Below are 18,150 nucleotides of genomic sequence, written 5' to 3'. Positions count from 1 at the left end.
AAACAACAAACATGATGGTTACGTACGAGCTCGTAATCCCGCCTTCTCAAAAAACTGATTGGAGGATGTAAAAAAAACATGTTTTTGACACTGGTTGATGTTCTTGGATATCTTTATTGTTTATTTGACAGAGTTTATATCTGTTTTTTTATATCTAAGGTTAGGAGGCAAAAGCTATTTGTATTCAGCATTTTCTCAAAACATAAAAAAATGAATTAAAGAATGTCACAGTCAGGTCCAGTGTGAGATTTAATGTTTTTACTTCCGTTTATGTATGATATGATTACCCCAACAGCTGCACAGGATCATCGGACAATAATCATTAGCTCCTCCCCTCACTCAGGTGTTCAATTAGGTTATATTGGCATCACCTGGTAGCCTTATAAAATGCTATGCCGAAGCTCTTTCAGGCAGTTGCGCCGGTTTATTCAGTCTGTGGCAATGGGTGGATGTTTGCTTCTGTGTGCCCTCTTATTACAATTGTCAGGGTCTTTGCAAGGTGAGACAGGTCTAGCAAAACTATTTTCTCACCATCTACAGAAGTTTTACAGAAGATATGTATTATCTGCTATAATTTTTCCTTTACTAGTGTGTGACATTTTGTGATCCAAACAGTTGTTTCAGCTGGAAGCAATTCTTTGAAGTGTGGCCTGGGCTCTCAACTGTGCAAAAATGGCTCTGAGTGTGTCCAATACAAACATGTGTGTGATGGAGAGCTTGACTGCAAGGATGGGTCTGATGAAGAGGACTGCATTTCAGGATGCAATGAAGGTACTGGACTGGAAGTCAAACTATTTGTGATTACTTTCTGTGATTAGTTTTGCTTTAACTTAACTTACTTATGGGATTGTGTTTGTCACATACAGTTCTGTGAATGGCTAAAATGTATGGCTATCACTAAAAAAAGGTTGGATGTTAGATTAGACTATTTCAATTCCAAGTTGGCATGATAAATAAAATGCATGACTTGTAGGATATTGATTAAAACAAAATTAGCAAATTACTTTGAATCAAAATATTTGTATTCTTTGGATTTTTCATGTTTAAGAACCTGGAGGATTATCATTAATAATAAAAATAACAATTCTTGCTTTAGGGTGAATTAGCTATTTTAGCTGAAATTTCAGAGGAAATGCTACCTTTGTAAAGTTAAATGCTGTCAGATTAAACTGGTTAAAACACTAAATTTATTAGGTACACCCAGATTAAACTATTGCAGTCTTGTCCAACAGCCCTAAATGTATCCTACTTTCATTAATGTTTGTCATATTTGATGATAGGCTTTACATATTATGCAATACAGTTCAACAGGACTACAAACTGCAGCCTGTAAAATGATCATACAGATGAATTGACACTTCTCAAACTATTTAAAATGAATAACTGAACATTTGAACTTTCAATAAAGTAGGAATTATTGCAAGATTGCTTGCTAGGTGTACCTAATAAACTGGCAATTTAATGTATAATATATTATGTAATGTCCCTTTTTCAATATACTTGACTTTGTTTCTGTTCAAACATAGCATGTCTTTTAATGTAAAATGCCTGCAGATCAGTTCCAGTGTGCTCATGGGAAAAAGTGTATAGACAAGGACCAGGTGTGTGATGGTACGCCTCAGTGTCAGGACCGTTCTGATGAAATGCAGTGTAAGAAGCAGACAAAGGGCTGTGTTCATCACTGTGACCACAACGATCGCTGCATACCTGCAAACTTCCTCTGTGATGGCGAGAAGGACTGTTTAGACGGCACAGACGAAGCCAACTGCGGTACGTTGAAATTATTTGAGAAGATACAGATCTCTCACAGGAGATCATTTACATCCATATGTCACACGTGTGTAGTATGCGGTCTTACGTCATGTTCACTCATTTAATTTAGCATCAGAGGAAGATGGGTATGATGAGGCAAAAGGGGCCAGTTCAACCTCAGTGCCTGCTACCTCTGTTGGTGCCTCAACTCCCATCAAGTGTCCTTTTGGCTCTCAACTGTGCAAGGATGGCTCTGAGTGTGTCCTCTACAAACATGTGTGTGATGGAGACGCAGACTGCAAAGATGGCTCAGATGAAGAAGAATGCATATCAACATGTGAAGCAGGTAATCTGGTGGTTGGTGGGTGCCATTTACGTGGGTCAAAAAATATTGCTTTATTGCCCTCTAGTCGGTAGTGTTCATTTTTATGTTTTAGCACATCAGAATCAAATACCTTTCAAATGTACAGGATGTTGGTGCTGAGACAGATCAGCAATTTGACTTCACAGTATGTACTGACATTGAGGATTGTTGGTAAATCATATTGATCTGAATGTAGTCTCTAAACGCATGGGTCTGAAGTGACATTGTCACTGCAAAGAAGTACGTAATTGCCACTCATTCATGGGTAATAAAGCTGGTAACGCACTACACAATTTAAAGCTCAATTATAAACCCAGCTCTCCCGACATCCTGGTTTTGCCATGTGTCTCCTGCAGACCAGTTCCAGTGCGCGCATGGAAAGACGTGCATAGAGCAGAGCCAGGTGTGTGACGGCGTGCCTCAGTGCCAGGATCGCTCGGATGAACTGGGATGTGCCAAGCAGATGCAGGGCTGCGCTCACCAGTGTGATGAAAAGAGTCGCTGCGTTCCCAAAAGCTTCCTCTGTGATGGGGAGAGGGACTGTGTCGACGGCAGTGACGAGGCAAACTGTGGTACGTTGTCATTGAACAAGGAAGTCAATATATATGCTGTATTAATCGGCTCTGCTTGTATGGACAACTTTTGTGATTGTATCTTTGGACTCTCTACCTCCCCTGCAGCAGACAGGAGCTGCAGTGACTCTGAGTTCCAGTGTATCAGTGGCAAGTGTGTGTCGGGCACAATGCTTTGCGATGGTCACCCAGACTGCCAGGACCGCTCGGATGAGAACAGCTGCACCAGCCCACCGGTTTGCACCACCAAACACAGCTGCCCCCAGAGCAAAGAGTGTCTGGTACAGGAGTGGATCTGTGACGGCGATCAGGACTGCAAAGATGGCACAGACGAGAAGGTGGATGTTGAATGCAGTACTAAGATTGTTGTGAAAAAAATAGACATGAAAGTCAAAAGTTCTGTGTTTGACCCTATTTATAAGAACATATTTACTTGTTTCAGTCATGCATGTGGAACATTAAGGGTGAAACAAAGCTGTAAATCGACACTGACAAGGGATTTTGACATACTAGGACTGTAGTTCATATTGAAGAATTTATCATACCTCTCAGCCACATCAAGGTCAAAGTTCAGGCTCCAAACACTCATGGAGCTGGTAGAGTTTCTGTGTGTAAAGAGTACTTCCGTTAGGCAAATGCCTGTGGTGGTTTTAAAGCCAGGCATCTAATGGTCAACATGTATGTGGCCTCTCTGTTGGCTCAATTTTCAAATCAAAATTTTGACTTAAGTGCCAGTTTGGATGACTGTAAAATAATCCATTGGTTCTTCTTTAGGATTGTCCTGTGGCAAAACTGAACTGTGGTACGTTCCAGTGGTCGTGTAAATCCAAGATCGAGTGTGTCCCTACAGCCTGGAGGTGTGACGGCATGAAGGACTGCGACGATGGCAGTGACGAGACCGAATGTGAGTAGATGTCAACTATAGTCGTTTACCCATTGCCGAAAATAAATTAAACTGTTTTAATTGAAGTGAGTGTCTTCTTAAAATGCACATCTCCGGTTTGAACCCAGCTGGGGATTTGTTGCATGTAAATCTCTATTCACACGGTTCCTGTTTGAGTCTCTGTGTACTTTCTAATTTATAATGTGACTAAATACCTGTAAAACTCTGTATTAAACATGAAAATGGTGTAACAGGTGGGGCAGTGACATGCCTCCCTCACCAGTTCCAGTGTGGCAGCCAGGAGTGCCTGGATCCAGTCCTGGTGTGCAACGACGTCACCAACTGCGAAGACGGCTCAGACGAGGGGGGCAGCTGCCAGATGATCTGTGCGGAGGCGGATAACAGCCTCTGCTCCCAGGGCTGCTACACCACGCCACAGGGAACGGTGAGGACCCTGTAGTTCCAACTTTGTGTGTAGTTGATGTTAACCATTCACGTCTATCCAGCCAATCAGTGGGTTCAAATGGAAAGTTAAAGGAAGAAATGCAGTAGAAACTGAATTGTGAATTTTGCCGTACAAGGTTTTTGAAAGACCACTTTGGATACGCAAGCATTCTTTTTAGTCAAATCAAAGTGAATATCATAACTACTTGCCCTTTGATAAGTGATTAATGTAAATGTTGCAGCTCCTCTGACTAATGTTTTTTGCGGTGTAGCATTGTCGCTGTGCACCAGGGTTCAGGCTGATGGAGGACGGGCTGACCTGTGCTGATCTCGATGAGTGTGAAGGCTGGTGGCCAGGCGTGTGCAGTCAGCTATGCATTAACACTCTTGGCTCATACCAATGTGACTGTCACCCAGGCTACATAATGGAGACTGGTGGACACCACTGCAAGATTACTGGTAAAGTCTTTTGGTAGACCACATCCTTAGTGGGCCAGATAAAGGTGTTTGCATCATTGGGAAATGCACGTTTCATACAAATACATTTCTTGCTGTCAGTTGGATGAGAAGATCGATTCCACTCGTGTCGGTCTGTTCAATATGAAAATCAACCTACCAGCACCTCTATAACTCACAAATTGGTGTGTATGTCTGGTTCCATGGCAAAATCATCACATTTCCATTTATGTGCAAGACTGTCTTGCCCAGGTGCAGTCCTATGTACATATGGGGCCGGAAAAGCAGTTTCCTCTCCATTTCCAGGCTTTATGCTAAGCTAACCATTTTCTGGCTGTAGCTTCGTATTTACATGAAGCGGCATCTATCTTCACTTTTAGCCAAGAAAGCAAATGAAGGTTTGTCCGAATGTTGCAACGTGTATCTGCACAGTAACGCAACCTATAAAGATGCAAATATTGATAACGTGTATCTTGGCTGCAGTTCAATAAATGATATACTTAGTCTATCCTGAAGGGGTTCAAAATGCTGGTCCTTTTTGCTCCCTTCAGGTGAACCCTTCCTGTTGATGTCGGTCCAAACGGACCTCTTCTTGTTTGGCCTGCGCAGTGGTAGCCTAGATGTGTTGTCGTCCTCTGCGAAGAAGGCCATCCTCTCCCTGGACTACGACTGGAGGGAGCAGAGGGTCTTTTGGGTCAGTCTGGACACCGACGGCATCAAGTGGTCCTCGCTGGACCAGAAGACCACAGGAACTCTGATTAAAGGTCGGTGCAACACAAATGTCGTCGCGTATTGTAGGGGACATCGATGTATTAATGGAGGAATGCATAGTAATTGTTGTGAATAAGGATACTTAAGACGTGCGACACCTCGTTTTCACAGGCGTCCGAGCTGATTCTATTGCTGTTGACTGGCTTGGGAGGAACCTGTACTGGATCGACGGCGAGAACAGTCAGATTGTTGCAGTCAGTCTGGCCACAGGCACTGTGAAGTCAGTGGGTCACAGTGTCATCCTGGATGAAGACCTGGATCAGCCTCGCTCTCTGGCACTGCTGCCACAAAAAGGGTCCGCATGACTTAATTTCATTCTCCTAACTCGTGTGCAATGTCTGAAAAAAACGAAACAAAAAAAACAACATATTTTTTTATGTTTCTACCAGGCTGATGTTCTGGACTGAGATCGGTAATATAGTGAAGATAGAGCGTGCTGGGATGGACGGGTCAGAGAGGACTGCAGTGGTGAACTCCAGTCTGGGCTGGCCAGGCGGTGTGGCTGTGGACACCATCTCTGAACGAGTCTACTGGACGGATGAAAGGCTGAGGGCGATTGGATCTGCTACACTGGATGGAGATGACATTCGGGTAAAACCTTTTGGAAGCGGGATGTTGTCTGGTTCTAAGATTTGAAGGAATAGTTCTGAGTTTGGATGCAACCACTCAAACGCATGTTTCAGGCTTTTAAAAATAAATTTAAACTCAACACTAAATCTAGTGTCCAGCAAAAGGTCCTCCTGCCCGCTATAATTAAAAGTACCCCACAATGGGCTCTTCATTAAAGTTTATATTTTCTGGATAAATTTCATCCAAAGACAAGTGAAATGCTTGAATAATAAATCTGTCTAATGTAATTTTCAGATTCTACAGATGAAAGAGACCACCAACCCATTCTCCCTGGCAGTGCTTAATGACATGCTCTACTGGTCTGATGCCAAGAAGAGAGTGGTGCTGGCTGCCAATAAAATATCTGGCAAAAACCACCAAGTTCTCCTGAAAAGACCCGGACAACCTTTTGCTGTGAAGGTGAGCAAAATCTTCAGAATTGAGTTAGAAATGGGGCTGCTACTGTACGCCGGAGAAACTAAATTTGGCTCACTTTTTGTGTGTGAAGTGCTTCCAGCAGTGATCCATACTGCCCACGCACAGCTGTGACTTTAAATGTTTGAAGTGTTTCATGTATGAAGAGAGACCAGTTTTGGGAAATTATTAAAAAAAATACCTGACTCTTGTTTGAAATTTGAAATGTACCATGTGCTAGATATAATTCACCAGCATGAATAGCATTATTAAAGCACTTTCCTGTTCCCTGCTTGGTTTGCAGGTCATCCACCCATTGCTCCAGATGGGCATTGAGAATCAGTGTGAGAAGATGAGATGTTCCCACATGTGTGTGTTGGCCCCGGGACCCAAGGCTGTGTGCAAGTGTCCCACTGGACTCTTACTGGCTGAGGATGGTCTTGCCTGCTCCAGCCAGGTCAATTCAGCGTATCTGCTGATGCTGTCTCCCTCTACTGTCACCCAGGTTTTTGTTATATAATAAAGCATAGTTACACTAACTCTAATTTGCTTTTAACTGAAGATGCTTTTTAAAGGAAAAGTTGAGTAATGCGTTACCACTCTCATATCTATACTCTCCAAGATCTACTTGCAGTCCCGACACACAGCAGCAGACCTGCAGGGCTGGCCTGAACACCTGGTCCTGCAGGTGCCCGGCATCAATGAGGCAGCCATCATGGACTACAGCCTACGTGACCAGACCCTCTTGGTGACAGATGACGGCACAACTTCACTCAGCTCCTTCAAACTTAAGGGCTCCGACTTGTCCTCTCAGGGCCAGCTTCTAAAACTCTTTGGGAACACCATCACCGCCATGGCCCTGGACTGGGTAACGCATAATGTCTACTGGAGCAGCAACAAACAGCCCCGCCTGCAGGTGACCTCCATCCCCAGTGCACACACTGCTGTTCTCATAAAGGAAGGAATTGTTAGAGTGGAGTCCATCGCCCTCCACCCTCCCAGTGGACGAGTTTGTTTCACCAACCTGGGCCTGCAGGGTACAGGCACAGTCGCTACGGTAGAGTGTGCCAACATGGACGGTGCCAGACGGAGTGTGGTGTGGAAGGATGCTGTCCAGCCCACATCTCTGGTCTTCTCCAGTAATGGGGATACGATTTACTGGGCTGACATGGGTAAGACTTTGTTTTTAACAAATTTTCAGTATAGTTGGTCAGTTTGTTTTCAAAATGTTTCGTGCTCTAAAAGTGTAAAAAAAAGATACCATTTGTTTAGAAAAGCTGTAACATAGCTTGGATTCTTGCCCAGGTCCTGGGACCATCGGCTGTGTCCAGCTTGATGGATCCGGATACAGAGAGTTGAAGGCCGGTGATGGCCTGACTGCTGTGGCTCTGAGTGATTATGCGCTGCTCTGGATGACTGTCAGTGGTAAGGGGCTCATATTGTATGTACTAAATGATATATTTTTAATGATATGTTTGTACTAACTACCAGGAGGTGTGGCTGTCTAAATCCTAACTTTATCTTAAATTGTTTTTCATCTCTGCATAGTTCTTTTTCTTCTAAGAATCCATAGCTCAAGACATTAATAATTCCTGCATGATGAATTGGCTCAAAATATGCAACTGGCAACTCATAGCTTTATCGTTTAGAAATCTATATTAACATGTTTGACCATCCAGTGTGATAGAATGTTGTTACTACTTTAGCTACATTACTTTGTGTTGATGCTTTCCTTCAGACAAGACGAGGCTTTGGTACCGAGATGAGCAGCAGCAAAACAAGTTGTGGTTTGAGGTCGACACAGAAGTAATCGGCTTAAAGGCGTTCAGCAAGTCCAGTCAGACTGGTACGTAAGAACTACACGCTGTAGCGGTTTTGATGGCAGTTAAAAGGGTATTCCAAATGTGAGCGTACTGAGGTGGTTGTCATCTAGTGCCAATCACAAACACCAGTTGATGGCCAATCTACTGACCTATTTTTCACAGGTTCAAACCAGTGCACGGAAAACAACGGCAACTGCCACCACTTATGCCTCGCCATCCCAAACGGACGGACATGCAGGTGTGCTCATGGCCAAATCCTTGTGAATGCCACCCACTGTGGCCCGGAGCAGCGCTGCCCAGATGGCGGCAGGCAGTGTCTGGATCAACTCTCATGCCAGCCTGTTGAGAAGTTCTGTAACGGTCACGTTGACTGCTATGACCACTCTGATGAGAACTGTGAGTATTTATCCCTTTTTTATTTTTTAAAGCAACAAGAACTAGAAAAATGATTTCTTAATCTAAAACCACATAAAACAAACTCATGAGTTCTCTGTTGACATTTAGGTGTTGGTCTGAAGCCGTGGTCAGGAGTCGAGGTCCTTGCAACCACCCAGCCCAGCAGCTCCTCTCCTACTACTCCTCTGCCCACTGTAACTCTTTCTGAAGTCACTGGCCTGAACTCCACCCTGAATGCATCTAGTCTACTCAAGAACCTGGATGCCCAGCAGTGCAGCCAGAAACGCTGCAGTGGCAACGGACGCTGTATTGAAACCAATGGAGACGCTGCATGCCAGTGTTCACTGGCCTACAGTGGTGACTCCTGTCAAGACAATCTCCTGAAGACCATGCAGGGTCCCATTATCTACAGTGCCGCAGGGCTCTGTGCAGGAGTGATGATCATTGCTGTGATGGCAGTTGTGGTTAAGCGTAAGAGGCGTGCCAACACAAGGTTTGTCTGATTACTAATTACTAAGCAGAAACCTTCTAGTCACAAAATAAATGTATACAGTCTGCAGCTTGAGATTAAATTTCTCTAAAAGACATTATTCTTTTTTAAAAGTCCACAGCTCCGAGACTTTTATTCGCCAGGTTTGAGCTAAATGCTAACATGCTTGAGGTGTAGACGCTTGCAGGTGTAAATCAGTTTACAATTTAACATTTGCTAATTGGTACTAAACACAGAGTACAGGTGAGGCTGAGGGAATGACTATAGCCTTGCCAGTATTATGCCACGGCACAGATCTACTCGGCAAAAGGTGTGCGTGGTACCTGGTTCTTTTTTTGGTACCACCTCAGTCGAGGTTCCAAGCGAGCAGAAGGTTGCGGTAAAATACTGCAGACTACTGATTGGTCATAGAATCACTAGAATTGTCACTTGGCAACATGGGACATAATGCACATTTTAATATCTTAGCAGTTTCACAAGGAGTTATGGCGATTAGCTGAGAATCCCGCCTACATGGAAAACTAAATGCAGTGGAAGTGAGGCACTTGGTAATAAAGGTTGATTATTTTCTCATTGTACAACACAAGGTTGCACACTGAAATAAAGCTGTAGTCCCTTTTATGCCACATAAGAAACATATTTGACAAATGGAATTTATGACAGTCGGTATGCTTCGTCCTCTGGGGAACATGAATATTTTTCCAACCTTGATGGCAATCCATCCAATAGTTGAGATGTTAGTCCGGATCAAAGTGGTGGACCAACTGACATTACTATTTCCAGAGCTACACTGCTAGCGTGGCTGAAATAAAGATGGCATCATATGTGCCTGTTCCAATTTTAGGAATATTGATGTAAACCTTCAATGTGTCTCTACATTTGGAGTCTGTGCAGATTGGGTAAAATGTTTGCCCCAAATGGCAACAGTTGCCATTATATAGAGCACAGGACTACTTCTGTATTTCCTTCCTGCAGGAGAGCTAGCCTAGCAGCAATGAATGGCACCAGTATGACGGACCTGGAGAACAAAGCTGAGACCACAGAAACTGCCCCACCAGAGTCTGACAAACCAGAGGTTGGCTTCCAAAACATTCCATGAACTAGAAGGTTCCCAATTTTGTTACTGTTCTTGTGGGATGGCGGTCTGACTTTGCTTTCTTTCTTTGCAGGAAGTGGCGTCTTCTGTGGAATGAGGTTGATTCTTGGGCAAGCAAAGTTTTAAATAAAAGGTTACATCTTGCACCGGCTCCTGTAAAGTCATTTCTGAATTGTTTACTGTCAGACCACCAATGTTGACTTTTTGACAGATGGTAAAATCAAGTTAGTTCAGCTTGGCTGAACTAAGAGTGAACATCCCACTTGAGAAACATACAGTAAGTATTGGCATGCTTGTGTTAGCATTTAGCTACTGCTGTACAGCCTCACAGAGCTGTAGCTGAAGTCTAGTTTTACTACTGATTTTGATCAAGTGATGTGTGAAGATTAATTTTATTTTTTTATTTTTTAAGGTATCACTATTATTCAGCTTAAACCCTACTTTGATACTAACATGCTACGCTTTTCACATCACTACATACATTTCACAAGTAGTTACTTTAAAGATGAACTTTTTCTTAAATTTCTTTTATAAATGCAGAACATGTGATCGGCGTATATAATATGCCCCATTGTTATAGATGGAGGGCGTATAAAGTTATGGTTTAAACAAATTCTCTTGAAAGTTGCTGTAATAAACTAATTTTGGGACATTTGACTGGATTCAAGACGATATGTTTCTTTGGATGAATGGCATATTTAATTGATGCTGGAAGAAAAGCTATTGAATTACTTCACTGTATTCTGATAACATGTATTTAAAGTCTATACTGGATTTTTCCCATTTTTGTTGTAGCTGCTGGAGGTGATGCTGGTTTTAACTATAGTGTTCTTTTCTATATGGACAAAACATAATCTCCTGAAGACATTTCGGTGTAATTTAATTGAGTCTTAAAAACATTAATTTGCATAGTTGAAATATTTTAGCCTGTTTTTAATGTCTATCAACTTGTTTGAAAAAAACGTAAAAATTTGTATCATGAAAGAGGTTTCGACAATGGAATTCGGAAAGTTTTTAGACAATACTTTGAAATACACTTTGATTTGCATACAAATGTGTTGAACTATTCTTTCCACACTGGCAGATTTTAGTTTCACCTTTTTATAGTAAAACACTCTTAAACTCAATTCCAGACTTAATAAGAGGTAGATTTCTCTGAGCAATGCATCATGTTTATAACGAATAATCTGCAGAATAACTAGTGTCTGTAGTTGTCAGGTAAATGTAGTGGAGATAAAAGCACAATATTCCCCTCTGAAATGCAGTAGATGCACAATGCCACTGTTATATAGTGCTTATGGCTTATTTGTTTCAGCAAATACAGGAAAGAGGGATGGCATTTCTGAGGAATACACTTTGCGCTGCCTTTATGGTGACTGTGGTGATGTCTAAACCAGTGAGTAGCTCTATTCTGTTAACAACAAAAAAGCAATCTAAGAGGATTTGTGACAAATGTTAACATTTCTTTTTACAAAAACAGGTTGTCTAAGTGAGGGTGAGGATTCATCCGATTCATCAGAATCCAGTGAGTCAAATTCATCAGCGGAGATTGACGCTCATGTTGGGCCTTCACAGGAGCTGCTGCCGCCAGCATCTACATAGACAGACATGCCGAATTCTATGGAGGAGACTGACCCCCAGCTTCCCTCTGCAGACGCAGGGCCTTCTCCAGCCACGCTCGATACTTCAGCTCTATCAGACCCAGAGGATCCCCAAACCTCTGCTGACACAGACCCTTTACAGCTTATGCCAGATGATCCTTCACAAACTGCACTAGGCACGGACGTTTCTCAGGACATGCCTGATTCTGATCCTTCACAGGACTCGATTAACGCTGACACGGTGCACGTTCCACCAGATTCAGAGGGCTCACTCCACCCAGGGTGTACAGAAACGGATACAATCATAGCTGTTGGTGGTACAAATCAACCAGAAGTCCACCCTTTCCTCTACACATCACACCAACACCTCTACAATTCTTGATAGCCCCACCCCTGCCAATCGCAATGGGACCCGCCCTGACTGGTGTTCCTGTTTGTTTCACCTTCCAGTTCACGACCCCTGAGCCAGATCCACCAAGAGGAGACAGCATGTGATCCAACCAAAAAGATTTAGGCCCAATCCCAATGTCCCCCCCCCCCCCCCCCCCCCCCCCCCCCAAACCCTGAACCCTCAAGGACTTACTGACGTCACCTGGTAAGTGTGTGAGAGACTGAGGGCTTGAAATGGGACAGCACTTTGCTGCAACATATCACGTTATGAAAACGACAAAAAATATGATGTATAGTTGTCTGTATTTATTTTATACTTTGTACTCCCTGATTTGAAAGTGTTCCAGGCTCTTTCCTCACAAGATGAGAGGTAATTTTATATAATCTATTTACTTGTTTTTGTCAAAACTGCTTCAATGAAAAAATCAAATATTTGATGAATAAATAAATATTCTGATTTCATGTTTATTTTTTGTTCCATCTTTAACCCTTAATGTTTCTGAATATGACAGGCTGAACACACGTGAGCCGTCCTTTGTTTGCCTTTTTTTTACGTCTCCATGCGTCCACTGGTTACCCCGTGTTTAACGTCACATTGCAATGATTTGTGGGTAATTCCCTTAGGCCGCGGCACATGTTTTACAATATCAGTGGTGATTTATTTTAATAATTGCTCGTGTACCTGACTGCTACACAAACACAATTGAAACTGAATTCATATGAGCAGCTGAAAATTAAAATGTGATCAAATGTTCTTATCTGTAATTCAATGATCGGTTCAGAACACAATGGTGAATAATAGCTTCGTAAAATCATGTTGAGTTTGTATTGCTGTCATTGTAAAATGTAACAAAAACACAAAAAGCAATCAAAGGCCTGATGTCGCAGCAGCCACACTATAAATGACAGTACTGTATGTATTGCCTGATATCAGACAGAATTGTCAACTCGTTGCACTCTGTTTGCAGACTTGAACTCAGTGGAGTGGGCGGATTCAAAGGTGTACTGTGTGTATGTTATGAGAAGGAAACACTCAATAAATGTGTTGCAGTTGGATTTATGTCTATTATATCTTAACAGGCAATACTTGGAACATATTTCCTATGCCACAGACCATACTGTCATCTTATTATCTTTTGAATATGAGCTGGTTAAAAGGCCCAATAACCATTTTATAAATTACAGGCACGTTAACAGTCATTAATGAAGTGTTTCCCTCGTCAATGGAAAATTATTATTTCTAATATTTCTCCATTTATACTTCAGTTTTTGATAACAGAACTGATTCAAATAAGTAGATAACATGACGGGTGTAAAAGAAAAACAAGAAACCTGTCAATCATTTGGGGAGCAACAGACGAGGCAATGCTTTCACTTGTATTTGGATTACAGCTTTAAACAATTTGATAGTCAAAATGACTAAATCAAACTAAACCATATAATATTGAATAATAATTAATATTATGGTTTAGTTTAATTCAGAATGATGCTGTCTGTTTATTTTTTTGACTGAATGGGCATCTGAACAAAAAAGCAGCTAAATTAAAAAGTGCACTTTTCTAGATAGTTGAATGCATCTCCATATATATTTTAGTCGCCCTGTGTGTCAGTTCCACTTTTCACAAATCCTGAATTGGATTTGAATCCTATGCACCTGGTTTGTATTGCCATGCTGCCAGTATGACAGTTAACCTGCAGGTTTACTATGTCGCTAATCACCGACGTCTGCCTGAGGCGGATTTCTATTTGGGTCTGACAAACTTACAAATCTGGTACTAAGTATAGTTGTACAGGCAGATAAAGGACTGTGTGTATTCCAAGCTGACACACTTATGTGAACACTGTCTTACGTAGAACATTTAAATAGGATGTACAGTAGGATGACAGTCCCTGAACTTAACAGAAAACAATCACAATTGTTCTGATTCACCACCAGTAGTAGTTAACCTGCTCATTCTTTATCTTCATCATGGTGCCACACAGTGGCTCAGAGGTTAGACTGTCACCAGTAAGTCCCTCCTGGGTGGTCAGATGGACTATGACTCCAGATTGCCTGTAAGTGTGTGAATCCTGTGATAGCCTGATACACTTCACCTCACCCAGTGCATGCTGGGAAAGGTTCCAGCCCTGAAGAGGATAAGCAGATACAGAAAATAGATGGGATTGTTCTTGTAATATGTACAATCTAGGAATATTGGCTCAGTCAACTGTTACACTCAATGTAAGTTGGTACAAGTAAGTGAACCAGCCAAACATCTAAAGTACAAATGTCAATGTTTAATCTGGCGTAAGCGACTGAGGTTGATCTTGCTGCTCTGGCTCCGTGTCTGTTTCTGCCTCATTCTGCTCTGGCTGCTGCTGTTGTTGTTGTTGTTGTTGTTGTTGTTGTTGTTGTTGAGGAGGCTGCCGGATGAGTCCCCCGTCCTGTGCAGTGTTGTAGGAGCCACAGCTGATGCACTTCATCCCCAGCACGTGGAAAGGCACCGTGCAGTGGGCTTGGCAGTCGTTACATATAATCTATAATGAGGAAAAACAAAGGTAATGGATTACATGAAAAAGATAACCAAGTGGATGATTAATCACAACAATTACAAAGTCCCATCTCTATTGAATTGTACAAATTGGATTGAATGAAATGGAAACAAATGGGCATGACTAAATTCAAATAATAAATGTTAATTTGATCGTATTACTGAGGTCTTACTTTGACAGTTGCACCCTGGTATTCAGTGGGCATCGGTGACAGGGAAATCTCTTCGTCTATCTGATCCCAGTGGTCCTCCATCTTCCAGGCAGAGTGCATACACAGAGGACAGCGATACGCTCTTAAATAAATGAGAGAAAAACATTGCATTTAGTGGAAGCACTGTAGTAACCTGAGCACTGTGAGTCCACGCACACATGCAGCAGGTCAGAGATCAGCTTTTCCTCACACCGTCTGAATTTAACAAATGTTCAGTGGTGGAAACTGACTTTGTGTTAGTTTCAGTCGGACTTTGGATGGAACCATATTAAATAAGAAGACATGAAAACCAATGACTGATGCAGGACTCAATTGTTCGAGCAATGCATGAAACGTTTATGCCAAATAAATAATACGTTAACGTGGATCAAGAACGTGTTTTACTCAACTATAGAATAACCAGGAATGATTACACATACCCTGTTCTGACCATGTCATCAAAGCAGGTCCTGCAGAGAATGTAAACAAACACGTTAATATTTAATAAACAGCTCTATATCAGAACACATCCTGAAATACGATTACTAAATAAATATAATATCTATTTAACGATGATATAGGACTAGAAAATATAATATTTAGATTCATTAGTCTACATCACCTACAATATTTGAATGTGTTTTACAGATACTATGATTTATTTTAAAATGTAGTTTATAGAGTAATCAATCTGTTCAAAAATCTGGCCAATGTCATACATTTATGTATTTGTTTTCTGCAGTGTAATGAAAATTAGGATATATCCATATTGAGAGAATAATGAGTCATACCTGTGTAAAAGATGGCCGCATGGAAGAACGTGAGCTCCAATTCTGGACGTGTGAATATCCTGAACGCACAAGAGAAAATCATGTAAAATCCTAGAGAAGGTAATGAAACGCATAAACAAATCAACAGCCCGTCATCGAATATGTTTCATTACCTCCATACACACTGGGCAGTTCTGCCTCGAAACGTTTTCAACACACTGAAACATAAAAGATAGATGTAAGTAACAGCAGTGAGGACACTCATTTGCTCATCACACAGACATAATACAGGCTAATAATCACCTTGTGGTTTCCCCGCAGATCCTGAGCTAAACACAGATTGCACTTCTCACAATGGAAATACTTCTCCCGGGGCCCAATCCTGTAGGGGTCCAAACACAACGTCACAGACGACAATTACCTCATGTATGAACGACATAACAACTGACGACGTAAAATATCAACGTGTTCAGTCGTATGGCAGATTTCTGCATCAGTTTATATTATCTTGAATAGGTAAACCAGCCATTTCAAAGAGATATAATATTATATATTACACACATGTTGAATAATTCATAAATGAGACCAAATAATGCAATCAGGCTGAGATAACAGGCCCTTGCTTAGCCTAGCCTTTTATATTACATTCGATGTTATCAGTAGACTACAATTATCTGAACCAAAGAACATTCAGGCCTCGTCATGTGGATCAAAGTTAAACTAAATTTCAAATAAAAGACTGGGTTTCACCTTGAGGCATTTGTACTTTTATTCCCCAAATACCCAGATCACTGTTAGTGTCTTCTATTTAGGCTATATCCTAAAAACAGATTTGTAACAGAGTGACAAGTGTTTACGATGTATAAACTCTGCTAGTGCTCACCTGCATATTCCACAGGGCTGACAGTGGTACTGCTTCTTATCCTTATCGAACAAGTGGCAAATGTCACAGTAGTACTCCCCAAACTGCTCATGACACTGCTGGCAAGTCTGCTGGGCCTACAAGAGCGACATCTTTCATTTGTACCATTCTTTTAACCACTACATAGACAAAAACAACATGAAAACCAAAGGGAAACAAGTGACTTTTAACATCACTTAGTGGTACAGCTACAGCTGACGTTGGAGTTGTTCTTTACCTGCTGCACTGTCTGACACTCAGAGCACTGCACCTCTTTGACTTTGAATCTATCCATCTGGTGGTTCTCCTCTGCATCATGGCACAGCCGACACACGTACAGTTTACCACAGCAAGGCGCCTGCAGTGCACAGAAACATGTGTGAAATAGTCTCATCACAGCTCGACAACAACATGCATCTGCTGCAACAACACTGGAAGTTAAAAGAAAGGTTTGACATAGTCAGTGATAAGCTAAGTAATGACATAATGGTACTCACTAAACTCTAAAGCGCTCACTATTTCCATAATATCAACATATAATAAAGGTATGAGACACTAACTAAAATGTCATAACCATTCAGCTGCCGTGTTACAACACCAGCTAGTGTTTTAGTAACCACGTTAACTAACGTTAGTAGGTTAGCTATGCTAGCTGTGAGTGGTTATACAGAGTTAAACAGAAGCACTATTCGTTGTAGCAGAGTCACAGTGAGGCAACATTAACATGACTCCATCATGCATGTAGGGAAAATATATACAATACATTTCAAAAAGTTAACTCACTTTCAATAAGCAGCTGCGTACATAATGCTCGCAACCGGCAGGGGAAGCCATGTTTCCTCCAGAAAAACTGACTCTTCTTCTTCTTCGAGTGCAATGGCGAGACTGGCCTTTTTTCTTCTTCTTCGTCTTCTTTTTTCTTTTTTCTTTTAGACAGAGCAGTGCTGCCCTCCTCCGTTTGAGAATCATAGGTGATGAATGGATTTTTAGATGCATTCTGCCCCTATGATCCTGCAACATGAGCTAAAACCGTAATATTAACATTACTTCTTTATTGGTTGTGCATTAATTAATACATTCCTTTGACATGCCAGTGGCTCCTTTCCTCCGTAACATTTTCGGATTTTAAAATAATCTTCACGTTCAGTTGAACCTTTGTAGGTGGAACTCAAATGAACTCTTTAGTAGAAAGGATCATTTCATTGTAATGTTTTTTTTTTTTATTTTATTTTTTTTTACATTTGCACTAATTTTGAGTTCCTTCACCTTTGATGCACCACAGTCATCAATGTTTTACACTCTTTTTCTACTTCTGCCTCGTTAACTATTGATCTATATTTTGTATATTGGTCCTTCACTCGTTGTGGCTGCGCCGCTGGTGTAGTGGTATCATGCAAGATTCCCATTCTTGCGACCCGGGTTCGATTCCCGGGCGGCGCACGTTTTTTGCTTTGGCAACTAATATTGAAAAATAAATTGCTAAAATGTCGCAATGATGAACTGTAGCAAATAACTCCCATGTTCGAATCACCTACCGTACACGGTACGTTATTGTGTAACTTGTTGGGTTAACGGTGCGTTTCACAAATGTTTCCAGTTGTAATTTCTTAACGTTTTTGCATCACGGTTGATTAAGCTATGACCACGAATAGGATAATTGGGAAAAGCATTCTACGCTGTTATGATCATTCTACGC

General features: G+C 41.6%; 2 protein-coding genes, 1 long non-coding RNA gene and 1 other non-coding gene across 7 annotated transcripts; 2 read left to right on the top strand and 2 right to left on the bottom strand.

The window, feature by feature from the left end:
• The first annotated feature begins 54 nt into the window (after nt 1-54).
• lrp13 (low-density lipoprotein receptor related-protein 13) lies at nt 55-10,214 on the top strand. Its single transcript, XM_076104891.1, has 21 exons — nt 55-508; nt 616-771; nt 1,555-1,770; nt 1,883-2,098; nt 2,473-2,688; nt 2,797-3,026; nt 3,463-3,592; nt 3,826-4,016; nt 4,288-4,474; nt 5,023-5,235; nt 5,354-5,537; nt 5,632-5,833; nt 6,107-6,271; nt 6,570-6,770; nt 6,888-7,437; nt 7,571-7,690; nt 8,004-8,111; nt 8,251-8,484; nt 8,593-8,977; nt 9,950-10,049; nt 10,144-10,214. Exons 1-21 carry the CDS (start codon nt 388-390, stop codon nt 10,165-10,167), a joined length of 4,149 nt encoding a protein of 1,382 aa, XP_075961006.1. The 5' UTR covers nt 55-387; the 3' UTR covers nt 10,168-10,214.
• LOC142964533 (uncharacterized) lies at nt 95-8,905 on the bottom strand. 4 transcript variants are annotated; one of them, XR_012957538.1, is made up of 5 exons: nt 5,341-8,905; nt 4,972-5,201; nt 3,852-4,069; nt 3,234-3,293; nt 95-3,001 (listed from the first exon to the last, which is right to left on the bottom strand). It is a non-coding gene; the product is annotated as an uncharacterized LOC142964533 (long non-coding RNA). The 4 variants fall into 4 exon arrangements; XR_012957537.1 differs by having other exon boundaries at nt 3,852-5,201; nt 5,341-5,580; nt 6,691-8,905; XR_012957536.1 differs by having other exon boundaries at nt 3,852-5,225.
• Nucleotides 10,215-12,868: 2,654 nt separating the features above from the next.
• On the bottom strand, nt 12,869-17,393 carry rchy1 (ring finger and CHY zinc finger domain containing 1). Its single transcript, XM_076105046.1, has 9 exons — nt 17,238-17,393; nt 16,693-16,812; nt 16,437-16,552; nt 15,857-15,935; nt 15,727-15,771; nt 15,575-15,633; nt 15,224-15,253; nt 14,766-14,886; nt 12,869-14,578 (listed from the first exon to the last, which is right to left on the bottom strand). The coding sequence occupies exons 1-9, from the start codon at nt 17,286-17,288 to the stop codon at nt 14,339-14,341; spliced, it is 861 nt and encodes a 286-aa protein (XP_075961161.1). The 5' UTR covers nt 17,289-17,393; the 3' UTR covers nt 12,869-14,338.
• A 430-nt stretch (nt 17,394-17,823) lies between these two features.
• On the top strand, nt 17,824-17,894 carry trnag-ccc (transfer RNA glycine (anticodon CCC)). The gene has a single exon. It is a non-coding gene; the product is annotated as a tRNA-Gly (tRNA).
• The last annotated feature ends 256 nt before the right edge of the window (nt 17,895-18,150 follow it).

The sequence above is a fragment of the Anarhichas minor genome, unplaced genomic scaffold (genome assembly GCF_050575085.1).
Source record: "Anarhichas minor isolate MPS153535 unplaced genomic scaffold, ASM5057508v1 ptg000030l, whole genome shotgun sequence".
NCBI classification, from domain to species: Eukaryota; Metazoa; Chordata; class Actinopteri; order Perciformes; family Anarhichadidae; genus Anarhichas; species Anarhichas minor.
Note: the sequence above shows the minus strand (reverse complement) of the source record. Positions and strands in the feature narration are given on the sequence as shown.

Bases quoted from the DNA above. Each gene is read 5' to 3' on its own strand.
- lrp13 (XM_076104891.1), top strand. From the start codon at position 388: ATGCTATGCCGAAGCTCTTTCAGGCAGTTGCGCCGGTTTATTCAGTCT. The intron at 2,099-2,472 runs GTAATCTGGTGG...TGTCTCCTGCAG, and splicing joins CATATCAACATGTGAAGCAG to ACCAGTTCCAGTGCGCGCAT. The intron at 6,771-6,887 runs GTTTTTGTTATA...ATACTCTCCAAG, and splicing joins CTCCCTCTACTGTCACCCAG to ATCTACTTGCAGTCCCGACA.
- rchy1 (XM_076105046.1), bottom strand. From the start codon at position 17,288: ATGGCTTCCCCTGCCGGTTGCGAGCATTATGTACGCAGCTGCTTATTG. The intron at 15,936-16,436 runs GTGAGCACTAGC...GGACCCCTACAG, and splicing joins CAGCCCTGTGGAATATGCAG to GATTGGGCCCCGGGAGAAGT. The intron at 15,634-15,726 runs GTAATGAAACAT...TTGTGCGTTCAG, and splicing joins ACTGCCCAGTGTGTATGGAG to GATATTCACACGTCCAGAAT.